General features: G+C 48.9%; 2 protein-coding genes across 2 annotated transcripts; one reads left to right on the top strand and one right to left on the bottom strand.

Annotated features, from left to right (window-relative positions):
• Positions 1 to 4392: 4392 nt before the first annotated feature.
• FOXG_16662 (uncharacterized protein) lies at positions 4393 to 5308 on the bottom strand (the record flags this gene model as incomplete). The annotated part of the gene is made up of 3 exons (XM_018396688.1): positions 4393 to 4449; positions 4516 to 5039; positions 5146 to 5308. 3 exons carry the CDS (start codon positions 5306 to 5308, stop codon positions 4393 to 4395), a joined length of 744 nt encoding a protein of 247 aa, XP_018257412.1.
• Positions 5309 to 14911: 9603 nt separating this feature from the next.
• Positions 14912 to 15097, top strand: FOXG_22541 (uncharacterized protein; the record flags this gene model as incomplete). Its single annotated transcript, XM_018402956.1, has 1 exon — positions 14912 to 15097. The coding sequence occupies one exon, from the start codon at positions 14912 to 14914 to the stop codon at positions 15095 to 15097; it is 186 nt and encodes a 61-aa protein (XP_018257411.1).
• Positions 15098 to 17379: the final 2282 nt, after the last annotated feature.

Raw genomic sequence — 17379 nt, 5'->3', positions numbered from 1 at the left:
TTGAATTGTCACCGTTTGCTGCACTGATAATGCCCGCGATATGTCATTACCCCTCATAAACGTCACAACGAAATCACCACTTAACATCCTCAACCTCAACAACATAACTACTTCACTCAATCACAATAATTGCAATTTTCATTCAACTGAGCTAATGAGTATATCAATTGAAAGCCCTCAGCCTGCTCTTTCTGCAATACAAAGATGGATCGATCCTGACACCCGAAACCCTAATGTCTCGCGGTATACTGATCAGCGCTGCCCACAAATCAAACAAATCAAATCCGGGGCCATATTTGAGATATTTGATAGCCCGCGATGCTGGATTTGTTGTTTGAAATATTTATTCAAATATTTCAAATATTTCAAACCTCACCATTTGTGCTCTTAGCTCATCTCTCCTAGCCACTCTTAGGCTCAGCTCACCGCACTACCCCTGCCTGACCCCAGTCATCGATGCATTGTAGCTGTCAGCGGCGTCAACTTGAAGGGTGGGGGAGGGTCGGGCACGCGTCGGGAGAAGTAAACAGGCTGCCAACGACGCGATCTATCGATGTGGGGGCGAAGAGGGGAAATATTAATGGGTAGTATCAGCGAAGGCTCTGATTGGCCAGATCCACTCCCCAGGCATTCACCAGGTTCCGGGTAGGCTACAAAGAGGCACTCATCAGCGAAGCAGGTTAAATCCCTAATCTTATATCCTGTATCAAATATATCAAATGTTATTTCAAATCCGGTATTTTGCATTTGATTGATTTGAAATAAGATTTTGGCATATTTGATTGATTTGTTTGGCAGTTTGTTTGATTGGATTTGATTTATGGGCAGCGCTGATACTGATCATAACCTTGAGATGCGTACTGTCGCGGCTGTCGAACTTCTTCGGGAAGGATATTACTCCTCAGCTGTTAAAGCTGCTGCGGCATGGAGGGTATCATATAAAAGGCTGCTTTCTCGACAAAAAGGAAAACATCCTATCTCTGAGAATGGCGGCAACCATACCCTTTTTTCTCCGGAAGAAGAGAAGGCGATTCTAGCTTGGTGCTGGCGCCGTGTCACTCAAGGACATCATATTCAGCAGCGCACTCTTCGACAGCATGCTAATTCTGTTTTAAAGGCTACAGGGAGAGCCCCTACTGCATCTAGATACTGGGCAAGGCGCTTCTTACGCCGTCATTCTTCTGTTTTTCATAGAAGGAAGAGTTCAACGCTTGAAGCACAAAGAAAGGCGATGGAAGACCGAGCAAATGTCGAAGAGTGGTTTAAAAAGTGGCATGATTACACCAAAAAGGCATAGATTATGAGGGTCTTTGGAACATCGATGAGACAGGCTTCCAGATTGGATATCTTAGAAACGGGATTATCGTATGGACTTTTCGAGCTGTTGACCGGCCTATCTTGGTCGATGCACATGAGACAATAAGCGTCACGGTCATTGAGTCGATATCAGCAACAGCAGCTATTATTCCCGCCTTTATTATCATGCCGGGGGTACAGTTACCGTCTCGGTGGGTTGATAATGCATTAGAAAAAGGCACAACGATTATCACAACACCAAAAGGCTATATCGACGATATCGCCGCGCTAGAATTCTTCGATCACTTTGAACGGCATACCCGGTCTCAAAAAAATCCGCAAAAAAGAACAATATTACTAGATGCCTGTGAGAATCATTTCACCAAAGAGCTTTTCCAAAAAGCCCAAGATGCAGGCGTAGAGCTCTTCCCTTTCCGTCCTCACTTGACGCATATTCTTCAGCCGCTAGATGTTGGGCTATTTAGCTCATATAAGCACTGGCATCAAGAGGTCCTTTCTCGTGAGATTGCAGATGGCGCTACAGACTTCAATAAAGCTGACTACCTGTTTCATTTACAGGAAATCCGCCGCAAGACTGCTAAGAAAAGCACTATCATCTCATGTGGGAAGAAGACTGGCATCTATCCATATAATCCCGCGGCCGTGATCGACCGTATGATCAACCCCTTATCATCACTATCTTTAGAGGTAGCTGAGGAATCGTTACCCGGCTACGTATCACAGGGCCCATCTTCTACCCACAGCAGCGATAACAACTCCGAATCCGATGAGGTTTCTGAAGTCCAATCGTCTCGAGAGCTATACCATTCGATTCCTTTCGATCAGGAGATTCGTTTGATGTCAACGCCGCCTCCGCACGTCAACTGGATCGAAATGAACACGCCATAGCTGAATTTACGGAAGATCCGTCAGTACGAGAAATATGTGGCCCTCAGGATCGAATGCTCAGTGGCCTCGGGCACGCCCCTGACTCCCTCAGTGTCACATATTAATGAGAAGGTGCGAAAGGCACACTCAACTCTCGCTTTAAATGGCATTACAGCGACTCAGGAGATGCGCCTGCTTGAGGAGAAGAACCTTAGACGCTCTGCCCGGGATCAGGGGACAACGATTATAGCAAATTACGGGCCAATTACTGTCTATGATGCCAGACTTCGCGTCGCAAAGGATCAGCATAACCGACTGGCCGGTCAGGCAGCAGAGGAATCGCGCCTCCACAATAAGGAAGTAAAAGACGAAGTCATCTATCTACGACGATGGATTGCAGCAGTCAGGAAGCAATCGAGAATAAGTCTAAAGCTATTACGGGTTGCTGACCTTCATAGCAGCCAGCCGAGCTATTCTCAGAAGAAGAAGCTATTCACAGCGGGTGATTTCTATATAAAGTCACAACACCAAGAGTTTCTGAAGTCAACCGCGTTGCTAGGCTTAAGATACCGGCTTCACCGCGAGCTTGACGATAAAATGTATTCTAGGCTGGAGAGGGATGGGTTCCCGCTGACGGGATGCCCTCTTGAACGTAATGCGCCTTTGTGCCGATGATATGCTGGATGAACTAGATAGAAGCGTTGCTGGAGGGAAGCTCTGCTGAGGTCAACTGTATTGATGTCCATGGGACGTGCTTCACCGACAACTACTGTAGGGCCAGCTACGGGTAGAGAGGTGCCTCTTGGGGGTGATGAGTACAGAAAAAGCTCGAGCATGTATACGGCTCCGATCCCAAGAGGCCTTGCAGATGACCTGAGTGAGGTTCAGGACGGTAGCGATTGTAGATAGTTTAGCTCAGCACGTCCTGTGCTCCAGTAGGAGACTTCTCGGGGCCAATGGCCCCCCGGACGAAAAATATACATACATACATACATACATACATACATACAACTAATTCAACTAATTCAACTAATTCAACTAATTCAACTAATTCAACTAATTCAACTAATTCAACTAATTCAACTAATTCAACTAATTCAACTAATTCAACTAATTCAACTAATTCAATCAACAGAGCATCAAAATGGATTGACGTGTTATATAATCCAATCTCGATGTTGATTGAGTTGAATTGACGTTGATCATCAATCCATTCAATATATTGAAGTACGTTGAGTGATTCCCATCCTTGGTCTGAAGAATCCGATTTTCACTCGGATCGTTCTGCCACTGCACGGGTCCATTGTGACCTGTTTTCTCTTGTTGTTGGAATTGCATCTCTTTCGCCACCACTGGTTGCCGCATAGTTTTGACCATTGGACTGTTGACGAGGATGTGAACTTGTAGAAGCCCTGAGAAAACACATAATGCTCGCCTTCATGTCATGTAGCACGCTCGTTGGATAGATAACGAGCTGCTGGCGACCTAAGCTTTGGATAATAGGCCATCCTTCTCGAACAATTCTTTGTCACAAAGAATGCATAGTTATCTAATCGTACGCAAACGGCTATCCAAGTCCTAAAGTGCTCGTGCGGGCCCGGTTGGGCACCCACTGCTTACTTATGGTGGTATCGAACGAATTGATGGCAATCTCGGGTGGGTTCCTGGTTCGGGACGGAAAAGTGATCAAGATAGCTACAGCGACATATATCAATACTGATCAAGAGAAATATTTGTCCGCCTGGATTTCCATCTATTCCAATCTTGGGCCTTCGGCGACCCCCATCCTTGGCAGATTCCCATCGCTCGACTCCGAGGAGAACAGGTTCACCTAACCAAGCCGAACGCTTGGCCGGTTGGTGGATAAAACGAAAGCAGACGGAAGAAAACTAAATAATGCCTCAGACTTCCATTGTATCCAAGAAATGGAGAATAAAAAGTCCAAAGATCAATCCCGCCATGCCATGCCTCTTAGAGCTGATTCTAGGGCTCAAAGCAGCCGCAAAGTAGCTTATGGTCGCCCAATTGTGCCTCGGTGGCTACTTTTCACATACTGTGTTGGACCGTCCCCAGCACCCAGAGAAAAAGATGACTATTAGTCATCTTGGCTCAGGCGGGTGAGAACGTGGACGTAGTCTTTCCCTCACTCTATTAAAGCTGAATCAGCCTGAGCGAATCGGGCATTAACCGACGCATAATAGGATATTCCTATTCGACCTCTGAGTAGTTGGCTGAGTTGTCCCAAAATCGCGAGAGCGGAGGAGTCTACGAACCCTATTAGCAACATGGATCTTGAGTTACCCTGCGGGGTGTTTGGCTGGCACAACTCACATGAGGGTTAGACTGGTCGTAGGGGCTTGGAGCGTTGAAGTCCATGGGTCGCATGTAGCCATAAGTCGTATAAGGGGTCAGCTCGTCGTCGCTGGGGCATAACTCCCCCTTGGTGGTATCGCTAAAATGCGTCATTGGGGAAAGCATCATGGGCGCGGCGGAAGTATTCAGGTAGCTGGGGTGGGCGTCAGTAGTAGCCATGGCCAAGGATGTCTCAGGGGAATCGTAGGGAGCGACGAAAATCTCCTTAGGAGTCGGATAACTTGAGTATGTGAATTGGGAAAAGCTGTTGGAGCGAGCCCGGTCGTCGTGGGTGCCAGGGAAGAAGAGATCGGTCGGCTCCCCGAAAGGAATGAACTGGCTCTGAGAGACGACTGGCTTAGCTGAAGTAGCGGGCTGTGACTTATGGGACTTGAAGGATCGCTTCGACTTGGTGGTCTCCTGGGCCTGCTTATCGGACCCGGCAGGGTCAGAAGAGCTAGCACGGCGCTCGAGGTCCTCGAGGCGTCGCTTGAGCTTCTTGCCTATAAGCAGGCATTTATGTCAGCTATGGTTGGGAATCAGCTTTGGAATCCTCGGGAGGCAATTCCGGTGGAAGTCAGCCTCTCGGAGTTAGCGGAGAGAGCGTACGGTAGTTGCGCTGAGCAATGCGGTTCTGTATCCGTCGGCGCTCAGCAGTGTTAGAGATCTTGGTCCAGTCCTCGTTAGGGTCAGCAGATGCACTACTGGTACTCGAGTAGCGTCTGTGAGGAGGAGCTTCCGCGTAGGCGGGTAGTGACATGAACATGGACATTGTGATGGTGGTTGTAGCTGGTTGAGTAGAGAGTTTGAGTCGGTGTGTCGCCATGACCTAGCAATGAGTGGACGAGATGGGCGAGAATACACGGGCTTATATGCCGACGGACATGGGGACGGCATGGGTGAACGAGTAACAAACAGCACCGGCCAAAGCGCACCTTTAATACAGCGCGACGTCGTTACGACTGCCAATAGTTTGCTTATAAGCTGGGGTATTAGGGTTACAGTAAGAGACGGAGGAGATGGAGGTGACAAAGATGGGATCGAAGCTCCAATCTGTAGACACGGTCGGGGCTCTCCCCAAAGCTGTCTGTCGTTTCATTGCGGGCGGCACGAGTCACGAAGAGGCGCTCCATCTCCGGGAATGCTCATAACCGAAGGGCAAGAGACTGAACAACCCAGCAAGAGAAAGAGACAAGAGGCATAACGGACTCAGATGGCAGAAGTACCACCCAGTGCGGCTCAACATCGGACGGCATGTGCCTGGGGTATATTGGAGGGGCGTGTGATATGCAGAAGTGGGGATAAAGTTCTTTTCATCGGTCAACTGGACCTGTAATAAAGCAATACTGTGGGAGTCGAGGGTGTTATAAAAGGGCCTAAGTCATGTGTCTGAGAGTAGCACAGTTCCGTACATAGTATCCATATCGTAGCCACCAGCAGGTCGGACCATCTTAGTCATACGGTTTCAACAGCCTGCAACGGGTAAATTTCCCGAAGCCCTCCTCAAGCCGATCACTACACACCTAAACTACCGCGCAGCTTAAATTTTAGCGCACCGTGTGGCGCGAGTCAGTATCACATAGGCAAAGCTTGTGCTTGGAATGTTCTTCGAAGGCGCTAGCTCGTAGCACCACTATTCTTCTAGGGGAGTGTTACAGCCAGCTATGCTAGCGCCCAATCAAGCTGACAACTACACACCTAAACTACGGCGCAGTGTAATGTTTGGCGCGTCGTGTGACGTGAGTCAGTATCACATAGGCGAAGCATGTGCTTGTAACCGTAGCATGCTGCACTGAAAGGATGTGAGGCTGGCGGTGATAAGGCGAACGCAGACATGGTGAAAGATTGCCAAGTGGTGATCTCCTGCGTGCTCGGCAATAGGCGCTAGCCAGCGGGCGAGCCGTGGTACAAAGGGAAAGAGGGGGCGATGGAGAGGGTGGGTGAGCTAGTTCATCGGTACCAGACACCATTCTGTGCTCTAATAGAACGTAGAGTCGGGTGGGTTAATACTCGGCGCCTCATAGACCTTGCTTGTTATATTCCAGGACCAGTTGCGACCTCATGAAGTCTCGACACGCACGCAGAGCCAAGAGGAGGCAGAAGCCATTAGGTTCACGTGTATCCATAGATCTACTTTTCGTTCTACCATTATATCGCAGCTACGCGACGAAAAGTCTGGAAGACAAAGCTACATGCATGCGCTCGCTAATCAGCTACACAAGGAACGCTTTTAAGCCGAGTACAGTTCGGCCCACATAGCCGGATCACGCTATTTCGTTAGCTCGCCCGGTTTCTTAGCATCCCATCAGGCTTACCCCGACATACTATTACTAGACCGCACGTACAAGACGAATAAGCATGGGATGCCGATCTTCGGTACGATTAGAATCGATGTTTGCTAATGACCTTTTTGCACAGCCCTTGCATTCGTCCGTGGCGAGACGGAGGATGATATATCTAGGCAATAGATCCGTTGAAGTTCTTATACGAACAAAATAGCGCGGCGAATTGTTGTGTTGCCAGTATGAATACTGGTGTGAATGCTACCCCTTCCCCCTCCTTAATGCTTCGTCCATAGTATGCGAACAAAGTAGTGCTCGGTTAACTCCACGCCGCCTTCTCTCGTAAGCCACAACCAGCTATGAACGGCCAAGCAACAAGCAGTACTACAGACAACACCGGTCGGGCTGACTTCTACTAGTTTTGGCACCCCATCATGGGCTCAATGAACGAGGGAGCGTTTAAGGAAAGCATTGCTTAACCAGCTTTCAGACTGGAGATCTAATCAAGCGCTACAGCAAATTCAGGTTCTAATTGAACTTTCGGGGTAGATTTATATCGCAGTACGCGGCTATGTATCACATAAAGCCATGAGAAAAGATAAATAGTAGCGGAAGTTGTTGACCAGAGACCCCCTCCTACAACATGTACTAGGTGTTGTTCTTTATCACGCCGGTTGCCTTGTCTGAACACTGAACACTGTGAAGTCTCCACACAAGCAAAACAGAGTCCTTTTGCTCAAGCACTTTCACCCGCATTGATACTTAAAGCGTGACACCGGTCGACCATTTATAGAGCCTCGTCAGCGTATTGACCCTCGGTGTGAAACTCCAAAATTGCAAAACTAAGTCCTAGAGAGCCTAGTGCGTTTAAGAGTATCAATACAACTATCTCCCTAAGTTATCATAAGTTTCCAGCCCGTACCTCGCCCCAGATGACCCTTATCGGCAAGGCGATACAGGCGGTGAACATAATATTTAATTTCTTAAATCTTACATAACGGACAAGCGGGCGGTACAGTATACTATGTAGTGGAAAATAGCCTACCCTATAGTACTTCAAAACTTAAATAAGGTGGCTTAAAAAAATAAAAATAAAAAAGAATTATAAATAAATAAATTCTTAGGCTTGGTTTACTAACTTATACTTGTAACAGTTGCACAAGCCATTAAACCATAGGGCAAAAGATCGGGCCATAATCGCTATGCAAGCAATTATAGGTGTGCTACAGCTGCCTTATAGAAGCCTTACAGCGCTGTTACGGTAACCAATCGTAACAATACTAAGCTGAATTTTTATAAATTTTTAAATTTTTATTTTCTTAGTAAAACCTTATTATACAGTACATATCACAATATTACCTTACTTTCTTGTCAAACTATATAGAATACTATAGTTGTCACGGGCTGGGCTCGGTAGGGCAGGTGAACGGGGAACGCTTCAGGCAGAATACGGTCTATTGCTACGGATAGGCACTGCAGGCAGGTCAGGCTCTATTAACAAGACGTAGCTCGAGGAGCTACGTTCAGGAACTATCTGGTCGGTAAACAAAGTCTCTGCGATAACGTATCGCCACGTGATCCGGATCTACCTTGTTAGTGGTCTAGGGTAGGCCAGTCTGGTCGAGCTGTGACAGTACCCCCCTCTCTTAGCATCGAGCTCTGTCGAGATAGGTCACTGTGGTCCAGGTTTATCGGGATATCTCCTGTGGAAGTTAGCCACAACCTCGGCGGCGTTCTCCACATAGTCTGCGGGGACTTCTGTTGGGTCTGCGTATCCAGCCCATTTCACGGTATACTTCAGTCTAGGACGGCCTCCGCGGCCGCGTCTGTCCCAGCGGGAATCTACGATATCTTCGACTTCCCACTCCTCTACTCCTTCAGCTTCGACAGGCGGCGGCGGGTCTGGATTCTGGCCCGGCAGCGGGTCGGTAGCGGCGGGCTTAAGCAGGTTTGTGTGAAATACCGGGTGTATCTTCATACTGGCAGGCAGTTCCAGTCGGTAGGCGTACGGGGAGATAACCTTCGTGATCTTAAGCGGGCCGATGTTCTTCCAGTCTAGCTTCTTCTGCGGTCTCAATGTCTTGATGTTTCGGGCGTCTAACCAAACGTGATCTCCTTCACGATATTGTCTGGCAGGTCGTCGGTGACGGTTCGCTTGGGTTTCGTAGCGGGCTTGCGCGGCTATACTCTCGGAGCGTAGGTATTCCAGTATCTCATTCATTTTTTGCGCGAACTTCTCAGCGTCTCTTGTGGCAGGTGTTCCTTTGACTGTAATTGTAGGCTCGAAGCCCATCCGCGGGTTGAATCCGTAATTCGCGAAGAACGGGGACATACCGGTCGTCTCAGACTTCAGGGAGTTCGCAGCGAACTCGGCCAGAGGGAGCCATCGGCTCCAGTCATCTTGTAAGTAAGATACATAGGCTCTCAGGTACTGTTCCAATATCGCATTTAAGCGTTCTGTCTGTCCATCGGTCTCGGGGTGATAGGCGGTTGATAGCAGCGAGTTGATTGATAGCTGCTGGGTAAGCTTCTTCCAGAACTCAGCCACAAATTGGGGTCCCCGGTCTGATATAATTGTATGTGGGAGGCCATGTAGCTTCCACACCTCTTTCAGGTAATAACGGGCGGTGTCTTCTGCATCACAGGTCCCTTTACAGGCGATAATATGTCTCATCTTCGTGAGGCGGCAGGCTATAATCAATATGGCGTCGTGTCCTTCGCTGGGCGGCAGGTAGGTGATAAAATCCATTGATATGTGTTGCCAGGCTCGTTCAGGTACCGGTAGGGGCTTTAGGACTCCTTGCCTTGCCTCTCGGGCAGGATTGGCTCTTCGGCAGGTATGACAGTTCTTAACCCATCGTTCAACATATGACAGCATTCCAGGCCAGTAGTAATCGCGGGAGAGTAGATCATAAGTACGGGCGCGGCCTGGGTGACCAGCTATAGGGTGTTCGTGGCTAGCCTTCAGGAGTGCGGTCTTCAGAGGGTCGTAATTCGGAATATAAACGCGGTCTCGGTATAGCAGTCGGTCTTGTATTACTTTGCATTCGGCAAGTGTGATCTTCGGGTGGCGTGGGGCTCCTTCTTCTAGGGCTTGCAGTATCGACTGTAGATCTTCATCGGTCTTATAGGCTTGGTCTAACAGGCGGCTAATGTCTTCTGGTAGCTCTAAGGAAAGGATGGGTTCCTCTATTGGTATTGAACCTTGTCGGTGCGGTTGTCGGATGCGGGCTCTCTGGACCTTTAACGGTGGAAGTTGCCAATTCTCCTTCTTCAGGACTACTTGGCTCTGGTGCGCCAGGCGCTCATCCCCCTCTTTAGGGAGGTCCTCTGACCTCCTGGTCAGGGCATCGGGCTTAACTCCTTGCTTCCCTGGTCTATAGGTGATCTGGAAATTAAAGCGGGACAAGAATTCAGACCACCTAGCCTGCCTCCTATTCAGCAACTTCGTGGTCGTGAAGTACTCGAGGTTCTTGTGGTCTGTAATAACTCTGATAGGTGAGGGTGCTCCCTCCAGTTCAGGTCTCCATTCTTCAAAACAGCGGATAATAGCCATCAGTTCCTTGTCGTAGATCTCGTAGTTACACTCTGTAGCAGTGTGCTTCTTTGAGAAGAACGCCACCGGGTGTAACCTTCCTTCGTTATCATACTGTGAGAGTACGCCTGCTGAGACATAATCAGAGGCATCGGTCTCAAGGATCACGTCCTTGGTCCAGTCAAACGGGCGTAGAATTGGTGCCGTTATAAAGGCTTCCTTTAACCTTACAAAGGCCTTCTCGCAAGTATCGTCCCATATAAAGGGTACATCCTTTTTTGTCAGTCTATTCAGGGGTGCTGTGAGCTTTGAGAAGTCACGGATGAACCTCCTATAGAAGTTCCCGAAGCCAATGAAGGCTTGTACATCTGTCAGGCAGGTCGGTGTTTTCCAGTTCTTAACAGTCTCAACCTTCGCGGGGTCCATTCTGATGCCTTCCTGGCCCACGATCAGGCCCAGGAATTTCGTCCCTTTCACTAGGAATTCGCACTTCGATGGGTTTGCGAAGAGCCCAGCGGATCTCAGCCTCTGGAGCACCAACTTGAGGTGCTCTATGTGCTCCTCCCGGGTCCGGCTGTAAATCAGGATGTCGTCTAAGTAAGCTGTACAGAATATATCCAGGTGCTCTCGCAGAGCGTCGTTAATATAACGTTGAAACGTTGCAGGGGCTCCTGTCAGGCCGAAGGGCATGACCAGGGACTCATATAATCCGAAACGGGTCCGGAAGGCCGTGAGGTATTCTTGGCCCTTCTCGATCCGGAGGTTGTTAAAAGCGGATACAATATCTATGCGGGAGAAGTACTTCATGCCGGACAGGTTGTTCAGGGATTCCTTGATCAGGGGTAACGGGTAGCGGTCCTTTACGGTGATATTATTCAGGGCCCTGTAGTCCACGCAGAATCGTAGCCCGCCGCCTGGCTTCTTGACAAACAGCACTGGGGAGGCGACGGGTGAAGAGCTAGGTCGGATGAATCCTTTGCGCAGGTTCTCATCGAGCCACTCTCGTAGAGCTGTCAACTCTTCTCGGGACATTCCATATAGCGGGCCGAAGGGCAGCTTCCCTCCGGGTATCAGTTCAATGTGGTGATCTCCGGCTCGGTGCGGAGGTAGCTTCTCTGCTTCTTTAGGCGAAAATACGTCCTGGAACTCTCGTAGTTCCTCGGGCAGTCTCAGATCCTCACTCTTATTCTGTAATGCTCTGTCTATCTGTTCCAGGGTGACAGCGAAGAAGCGACAGCGGGTTCTCCGGCTATATAGTCTGACAGCTTGTAGGGATATAGGAAGGATATCCTTCCTCCTCAGGCTTTGGGGAATGTTCTGTTCTAGCTGGCGGAGGAATTTCTTTGGGACGGTCTGTAGGGCTTTGATTTTTGTGGGCTTGGCTGGTGTATTACAGAACTTCTGACAGTATAGACTATTAAAGGTAAAGGTGTGGGCTGCGAAGCCTACCTGTGGATCGTGTTGCTTTAACCAGGGCATTCCTAAGACTATAGGATAGCTGGCTAGCCGGGTGACGTAGAATAACATATTCTTCTGGTAGTGGTCGGCGATACGGAGTCCGGCACGGACGTAGTGGGTGATCTGTCCACTCTCGGCAGGGCGGCCATCGAATACTTCTATTTCGAAAGGCCTCTTCAGGGGGCGGAATTGCAGGTTCTGGGACTTAGCCCAGCTTTCATCAATGAATCCTTTCCCTTCTGCTCCGCTATCTGTCATAGCGTAAGAAGGTATTGGTTCCTTTCCAGTTGATATTAGGTTAGCAGGTAAAATCATTAAGTTAGAACGTTGGTTCCCTTCCTCTTCAACTGGAATCCCATGGACCGAGGCGGCAGATAGTCTGATCTTCAGTGCGGGTGGTAGTGAGGCGGGAGCCTGCCGCCGACTTAGGACAGGCTCGCCCCGTTTTCCTGGTGCCTTCGTGAGTTGCGGGAGTCGGATCGGTCTAGAGCCGGGGATCTTGGAGAGGAGTGACGGCTATAGCGGTAAGGGCTCTGGGGAATAGCTGCGTGTCGGAATTTAGCAGGCCGGGTGTCGGGTTCAGGGCAGTCGCGGAGGTAGTGAGATGACGACCCGCAACGGAAGCACTGGTTATTCTCTCTGCGGTAGTTCGGGCGGATATAGCGGCGTTGATTGCTTAAGTCCATGGGGTCTCCGGCAAGCTGGGGATTCTCAGGGGGGCTTCGACCCCTACGGGGCGAGGGGGACTTCCTCTCTTGTCTCTCGGCCCGTGTGCGTGTAGGACCTACACGAGGTATAGGGTTCGACCTCTTAGGGATATAGGGTCGGCTCTTCTCACGGTATTCTTGCAGGCGTATATCCAGTTCCTTGAAGTGCGATACTAATGTATTATAGCTGTAATCGGCAGGGGGGTTATTCAGGAGCATCTCGGATAGCTCTTTCGATACGGCCTTCTCGAGGAAAGGGGCCAGGGCATCTCCCTCAAGGCCGCTATCAAGGCTCAGGCTCTGAAACTCGGCATAGAAGGTAGAGAAGTCTCTATCTCTCTGTTTGATAACATCTAGCTTCCGTCGTGCTGTTCTGGCTTCGTTCGGGTCCCCATAGGCGCCCTGTAGGATATCCAAGATATCCTGATAGTCTGGAAGGCGGCAAGCTCCCTTAAAGATGTAAGGTTGTATGAGCTTGTAGGATTCCTTGTTCAGTCGGCTATTCACATAAGCCATACGGCTCACTGCAGTCGGGTATCGGTCTTCATTAACGGTTAGTTTCTCTGTAATGGCATCACGGAAGCGGCGTAAGTCTGCGCGGGTAGCTTCAAACTTCTCAGGGTCGGGTAGTCGTTCTGAAAGGTAGGCGGAGGCGGTAGATCGGGTAGTAGGAGGCGGAGCCGCTCCCACAATCTCAGCTGCTTGCGTCTTAGCAAGGGGATCAGGCGTAGCGGAGGGCGTTAGGGCTGATACAGTAGGTAGTCTAGAGGCTATAGCTTGGCGGGCTTCATCCCGGGCCGCCTCTAGTTCCTTTTCTTTCTTATCAAGCCGGTCCTCTACCCATGACCTCTGCATCATGGCGGCGGACTTCTCGATCTGTACCGCCTGTAGGGTGTTCTGGAGGTTCAGGATTTCCTCTTGCTGGGTCTCGACCTGGACTTGGAGCTCTACGAGCTTCCTATCGGCTGCGACCTGGTTGGATTCCTGTTCTTTCATCCAGGCGTAGGCGTCGCTTAGGTATTGGTACCACTTATCGGGGTCCTCTGCATAGCATGCCTCATATTCGGCGCGGCTTCCTGGGATAGCGGGGGGAGTCGGGTGGGCAGGCATTGCGTTCGGCGTCCAATTGGTGGGAGCTACGTAGTGTCACGGGCTGGGCTCGGTAGGGCAGGTGAACGGGGAACGCTTCAGGCAGAATACGGTCTATTGCTACGGATAGGCACTGCAGGCAGGTCAGGCTCTATTAACAAGACGTAGCTCGAGGAGCTACGTTCAGGAACTATCTGGTCGGTAAACAAAGTCTCTGCGATAACGTATCGCCACGTGATCCGGATCTACCTTGTTAGTGGTCTAGGGTAGGCCAGTCTGGTCGAGCTGTGACAATAGTAAGAAATTCTAGAAAAATATATCAAAAATATATTATAGTTAAATAAATTAGGTTATTTCTGGTTTTCAGACTTTTGAATTTTTAAGAATTATTTAAAAAACTGCTTTTAAGGTAAAAAGTAGAGTGTGCCACTTGCTTGTCTATGCTGCTTGCTTATCATTTACATTAACTATATTACTAACATATATAATAAGCATGCGATGCATCCAAGTATGTGACGTACTTTTCCTTCTTAGATTTAATTTTTTTATCTAATTAATTAATTCCTTCACTACTAATAATATTAAATATAGATACGAAGGCTAGGATGCTTCTTGCGCTTTTATAATGATATAGTGGCTTGCGAGCCCGGAAGACCTACTGTAGCTGCTGGAGACAGCCTAGGCTCCTTATATTTGGAGGGCAGTCCAGTCAATTAGTGACTGAACTGTTGACTTTTGGTCTATTGGTTAGCTTTTTACCCTGCTCAAGAATTACCACCAGAAACGCACTGCGGTTCCTGGTTCTGACCAATCACCGTCTAGCATCTTCGCTCCGTGTTTCCCCCTATGGAAACGCACTGTGTTTGTCGTACAGCGCTAATGAAATCAAAAAACCTGAACGCGAAACGCGTCGCGTTTCCGTCTTCTGACCCCTGTTAAGTTCAATGACTTAGTGACGCATTGAGCGTGCCTAAAGGGTTAAAGTGAATGTGATGAGCAGCAGCAAATATGTTGATTGATTATTGTTCTTGACTTGTTCTTGTGCGGGGTATTCCATCCCGCAGAGTTACTTAAAGCATATAGCTAGGTTACTAATGCAGTTATTTCCTGAGACCGTGAAGCTCATGCCTACCCTGCGACACTTAGTTACTCCAGAACGAAACAACAACAATCATCGTCATCTACTAGATTCATATGTTTATCATCTCTATATAGAATATCTGCTTAACTTCCACGTATTTATTATTCTATTTATCACACAGATCTAATCATGATGGCTCGCTTCTCTACCGACGAGAGCGGGAATGACCAAGAACAACATAGCCAACCCACTCTACCCCCAGCAAAGCTGCAGAAGCTCGAGAGGCTCGGTCTTTTATTACAACCTTCCGGAGGCAGCCATCATATGTACCAAGTGTGGTTTCGCTTTAAGTCCCAAACGTGCATCGGAGCACCCGGGCAAGCACGGCATTGCCAGGTGCGCTCGCTAAAGCCTCCCATATGGCACTCTGTCAAGGTTGACGAGTTGTGGCTGGCAGGCGCCTCGGCTAATTTACAGTACCGGTGATCTAGACCTCGAGGGGGAGAATCGCATCGCACCTGTTGCTGCCAGCCTGATTTTGGACCTTGTGAAAAAAGCAAGGCAGATTTCAGCCGCAGCAGTCTGACGTGAACTTGGGCATTGTGGCTATCAAACGAACTTCCAGCTGCGTCCGCTATTCGACGCCACCAAATCAAGCATGGGAGGATCATAGGCGACGGCACGGTGATCAGACGTGCGCCACAAAGTGTCTAAACCTCATCGTGTGTGGCTACCCCAGTACAATATCAAGGAACCGACTCCCTACTATTGTACTAAGGACTACTTGTAATTTAGTAAATTACGCTTTTCGTCCGTGCGCTGACCCCCCCTTGTCTCGATTATCTTCATAAAATTACATCCTTTTTATCCGTGCACGTTGGTTGGGATTTGAACGCGGCACTGCCTCTGCCCCGACTGCACAGCAACCTGAGGAACTCTAGTATGTACCGGTCTGAGCGTAATGCCCCTCACGATCACATGCGGCAGATCTGGTAGCTGTGCCCTATCAGAATCGGTAGGCGAATAGCATTTAAACTTTGTCAACCCGCCGAACCTACAAAGTTAGCCCTACTTCCGTTAATTTACGGAGGTAAGCTATCTCTTTGAGCAGCACAAGACTACCAAAAGGTCACGACAGGGGGGGGGGGGGGGCCAAGTCAAAATGACGGTGACGACTGGTACCTCCACCTACACCTAAATTAGTGTGTGATATGAGTACCAATAGTTAGCATTGTTAAAATCGCTACATCACACACTTTACAGCCGTATCTAGTCTTCCGGCACCCCTGGTTTCCTGATATCGGCTCCAGATAGCCTCCTTTTCCCTTCCTTTTTTTAAAAGGTCGAGGCTGCCCTTGCCGTAAGCCTTTGCAAGCTAGGCAAGAGGAAGGGCTTCTTCTGCCTCTATAGACATGATTGATATCTCTTCGTAGGTGATTTTGCCGTGCTTCTATATCCTCGATGTCTTCTTCCTTCCCTGACCGGCTTCTCTTCGTTGTGCCGCATTCAGCAGCATATGTGTTGAAAATGGCGTTGCAAATGCACTCCTTCCAAGCTTGCAGCGTGCTGTAGGGCTTCCAACGAGGGTGCCGGGTCTTCTTCTGTAAAATGAAGCTATTCGCAAGTGCGACTTCAAGGAGGAAATTCCAAAGCAGCGCTTGCCAAGGACCGCGCCGGAATCGGTGCTCGTACGTTGTATAGGACCTTATCTGATCACCGCGGCCAACGTGATTCATTTCATCCTTATACTGAGCGGCATCGGCGTAGGTAGGTTGACTATAACAGCGGTATATGGCGATGACTTCACGTGCCAAAGCCACCGCAGAAAGAAGCCCTGTTGGGCGATAACCCAGACTTTGAAGCCCACCGGCGTGGACTTATTCTTGACAAGCGTTGTATCTTTCGATCTGCCTGTAAACGGCACCATACACTCATCTACAGTCAGATTAGTCCCTGGAAAATAGAGCTCGTTTGACACCTTCTGTATGAGATTAGACCACTCTTCAGCCTCTTGGAAAGTCTTTGGAAGATCACCCTCATCCCTCACATCGACTTTGGTGTAGTCAAAAGTACAGAAATACCTGTTGATCAGCTCGAACTTCCGTAACGGCATGAACTTGATGATTGAGTAAAGAGGGCGCTGATCTCCTAGGCCGGGTGCTTTCCAATGGTCCTTTATTGTTATTTCCCTATGAATCCCTAGGTAAATAACGACTCCAAGCCATACATAAGCCGTTGAGGTGGAGATGCCTTCCCATTTGAGGATGCGTGAGTGTTCGGAAAGGGGGGTATTCCAGTTGTCAATAACGGCATTTTCAAGCAGGTGAGCGACCCAGCTGTTGGTGTATTCGATCCATGACTGTATAAGGGAAATAGGTACGAAAAGCTGGAATAATTCAAGTGGTTCCTTAGGTAGAGGGTTGTTCTTGAAATCACGATATTCTATATTGAAAGGTTGAAAATCATCACCGCGGTCCTCTTCGGGCGGAAAATTAGGCACGCCGGTGGGGTCATTAGCTGCCCTCAAAAGGGGGGTATCAAAGCTGTGATCATCTATGCTACCTTGTATCTTTGAAGAGCTCATCGTTTCAATCACGACAGGATAGGATTCATTTGTGTGAGGATTTTGATGAATTTGGTGGTGAAAAATCAAGCAGCTGTCTGATGTCACCGTGTAGCTCGTCATCATCG

This window comes from Fusarium oxysporum, chromosome 15, assembly GCF_000149955.1.
Source record: "Fusarium oxysporum f. sp. lycopersici 4287 chromosome 15, whole genome shotgun sequence".
Taxonomy (NCBI): domain Eukaryota; kingdom Fungi; phylum Ascomycota; class Sordariomycetes; order Hypocreales; family Nectriaceae; genus Fusarium; species Fusarium oxysporum.
The sequence above is the reverse complement of the archived record's forward strand: the minus strand, read 5'-3'. Positions and strand labels throughout refer to the sequence as shown.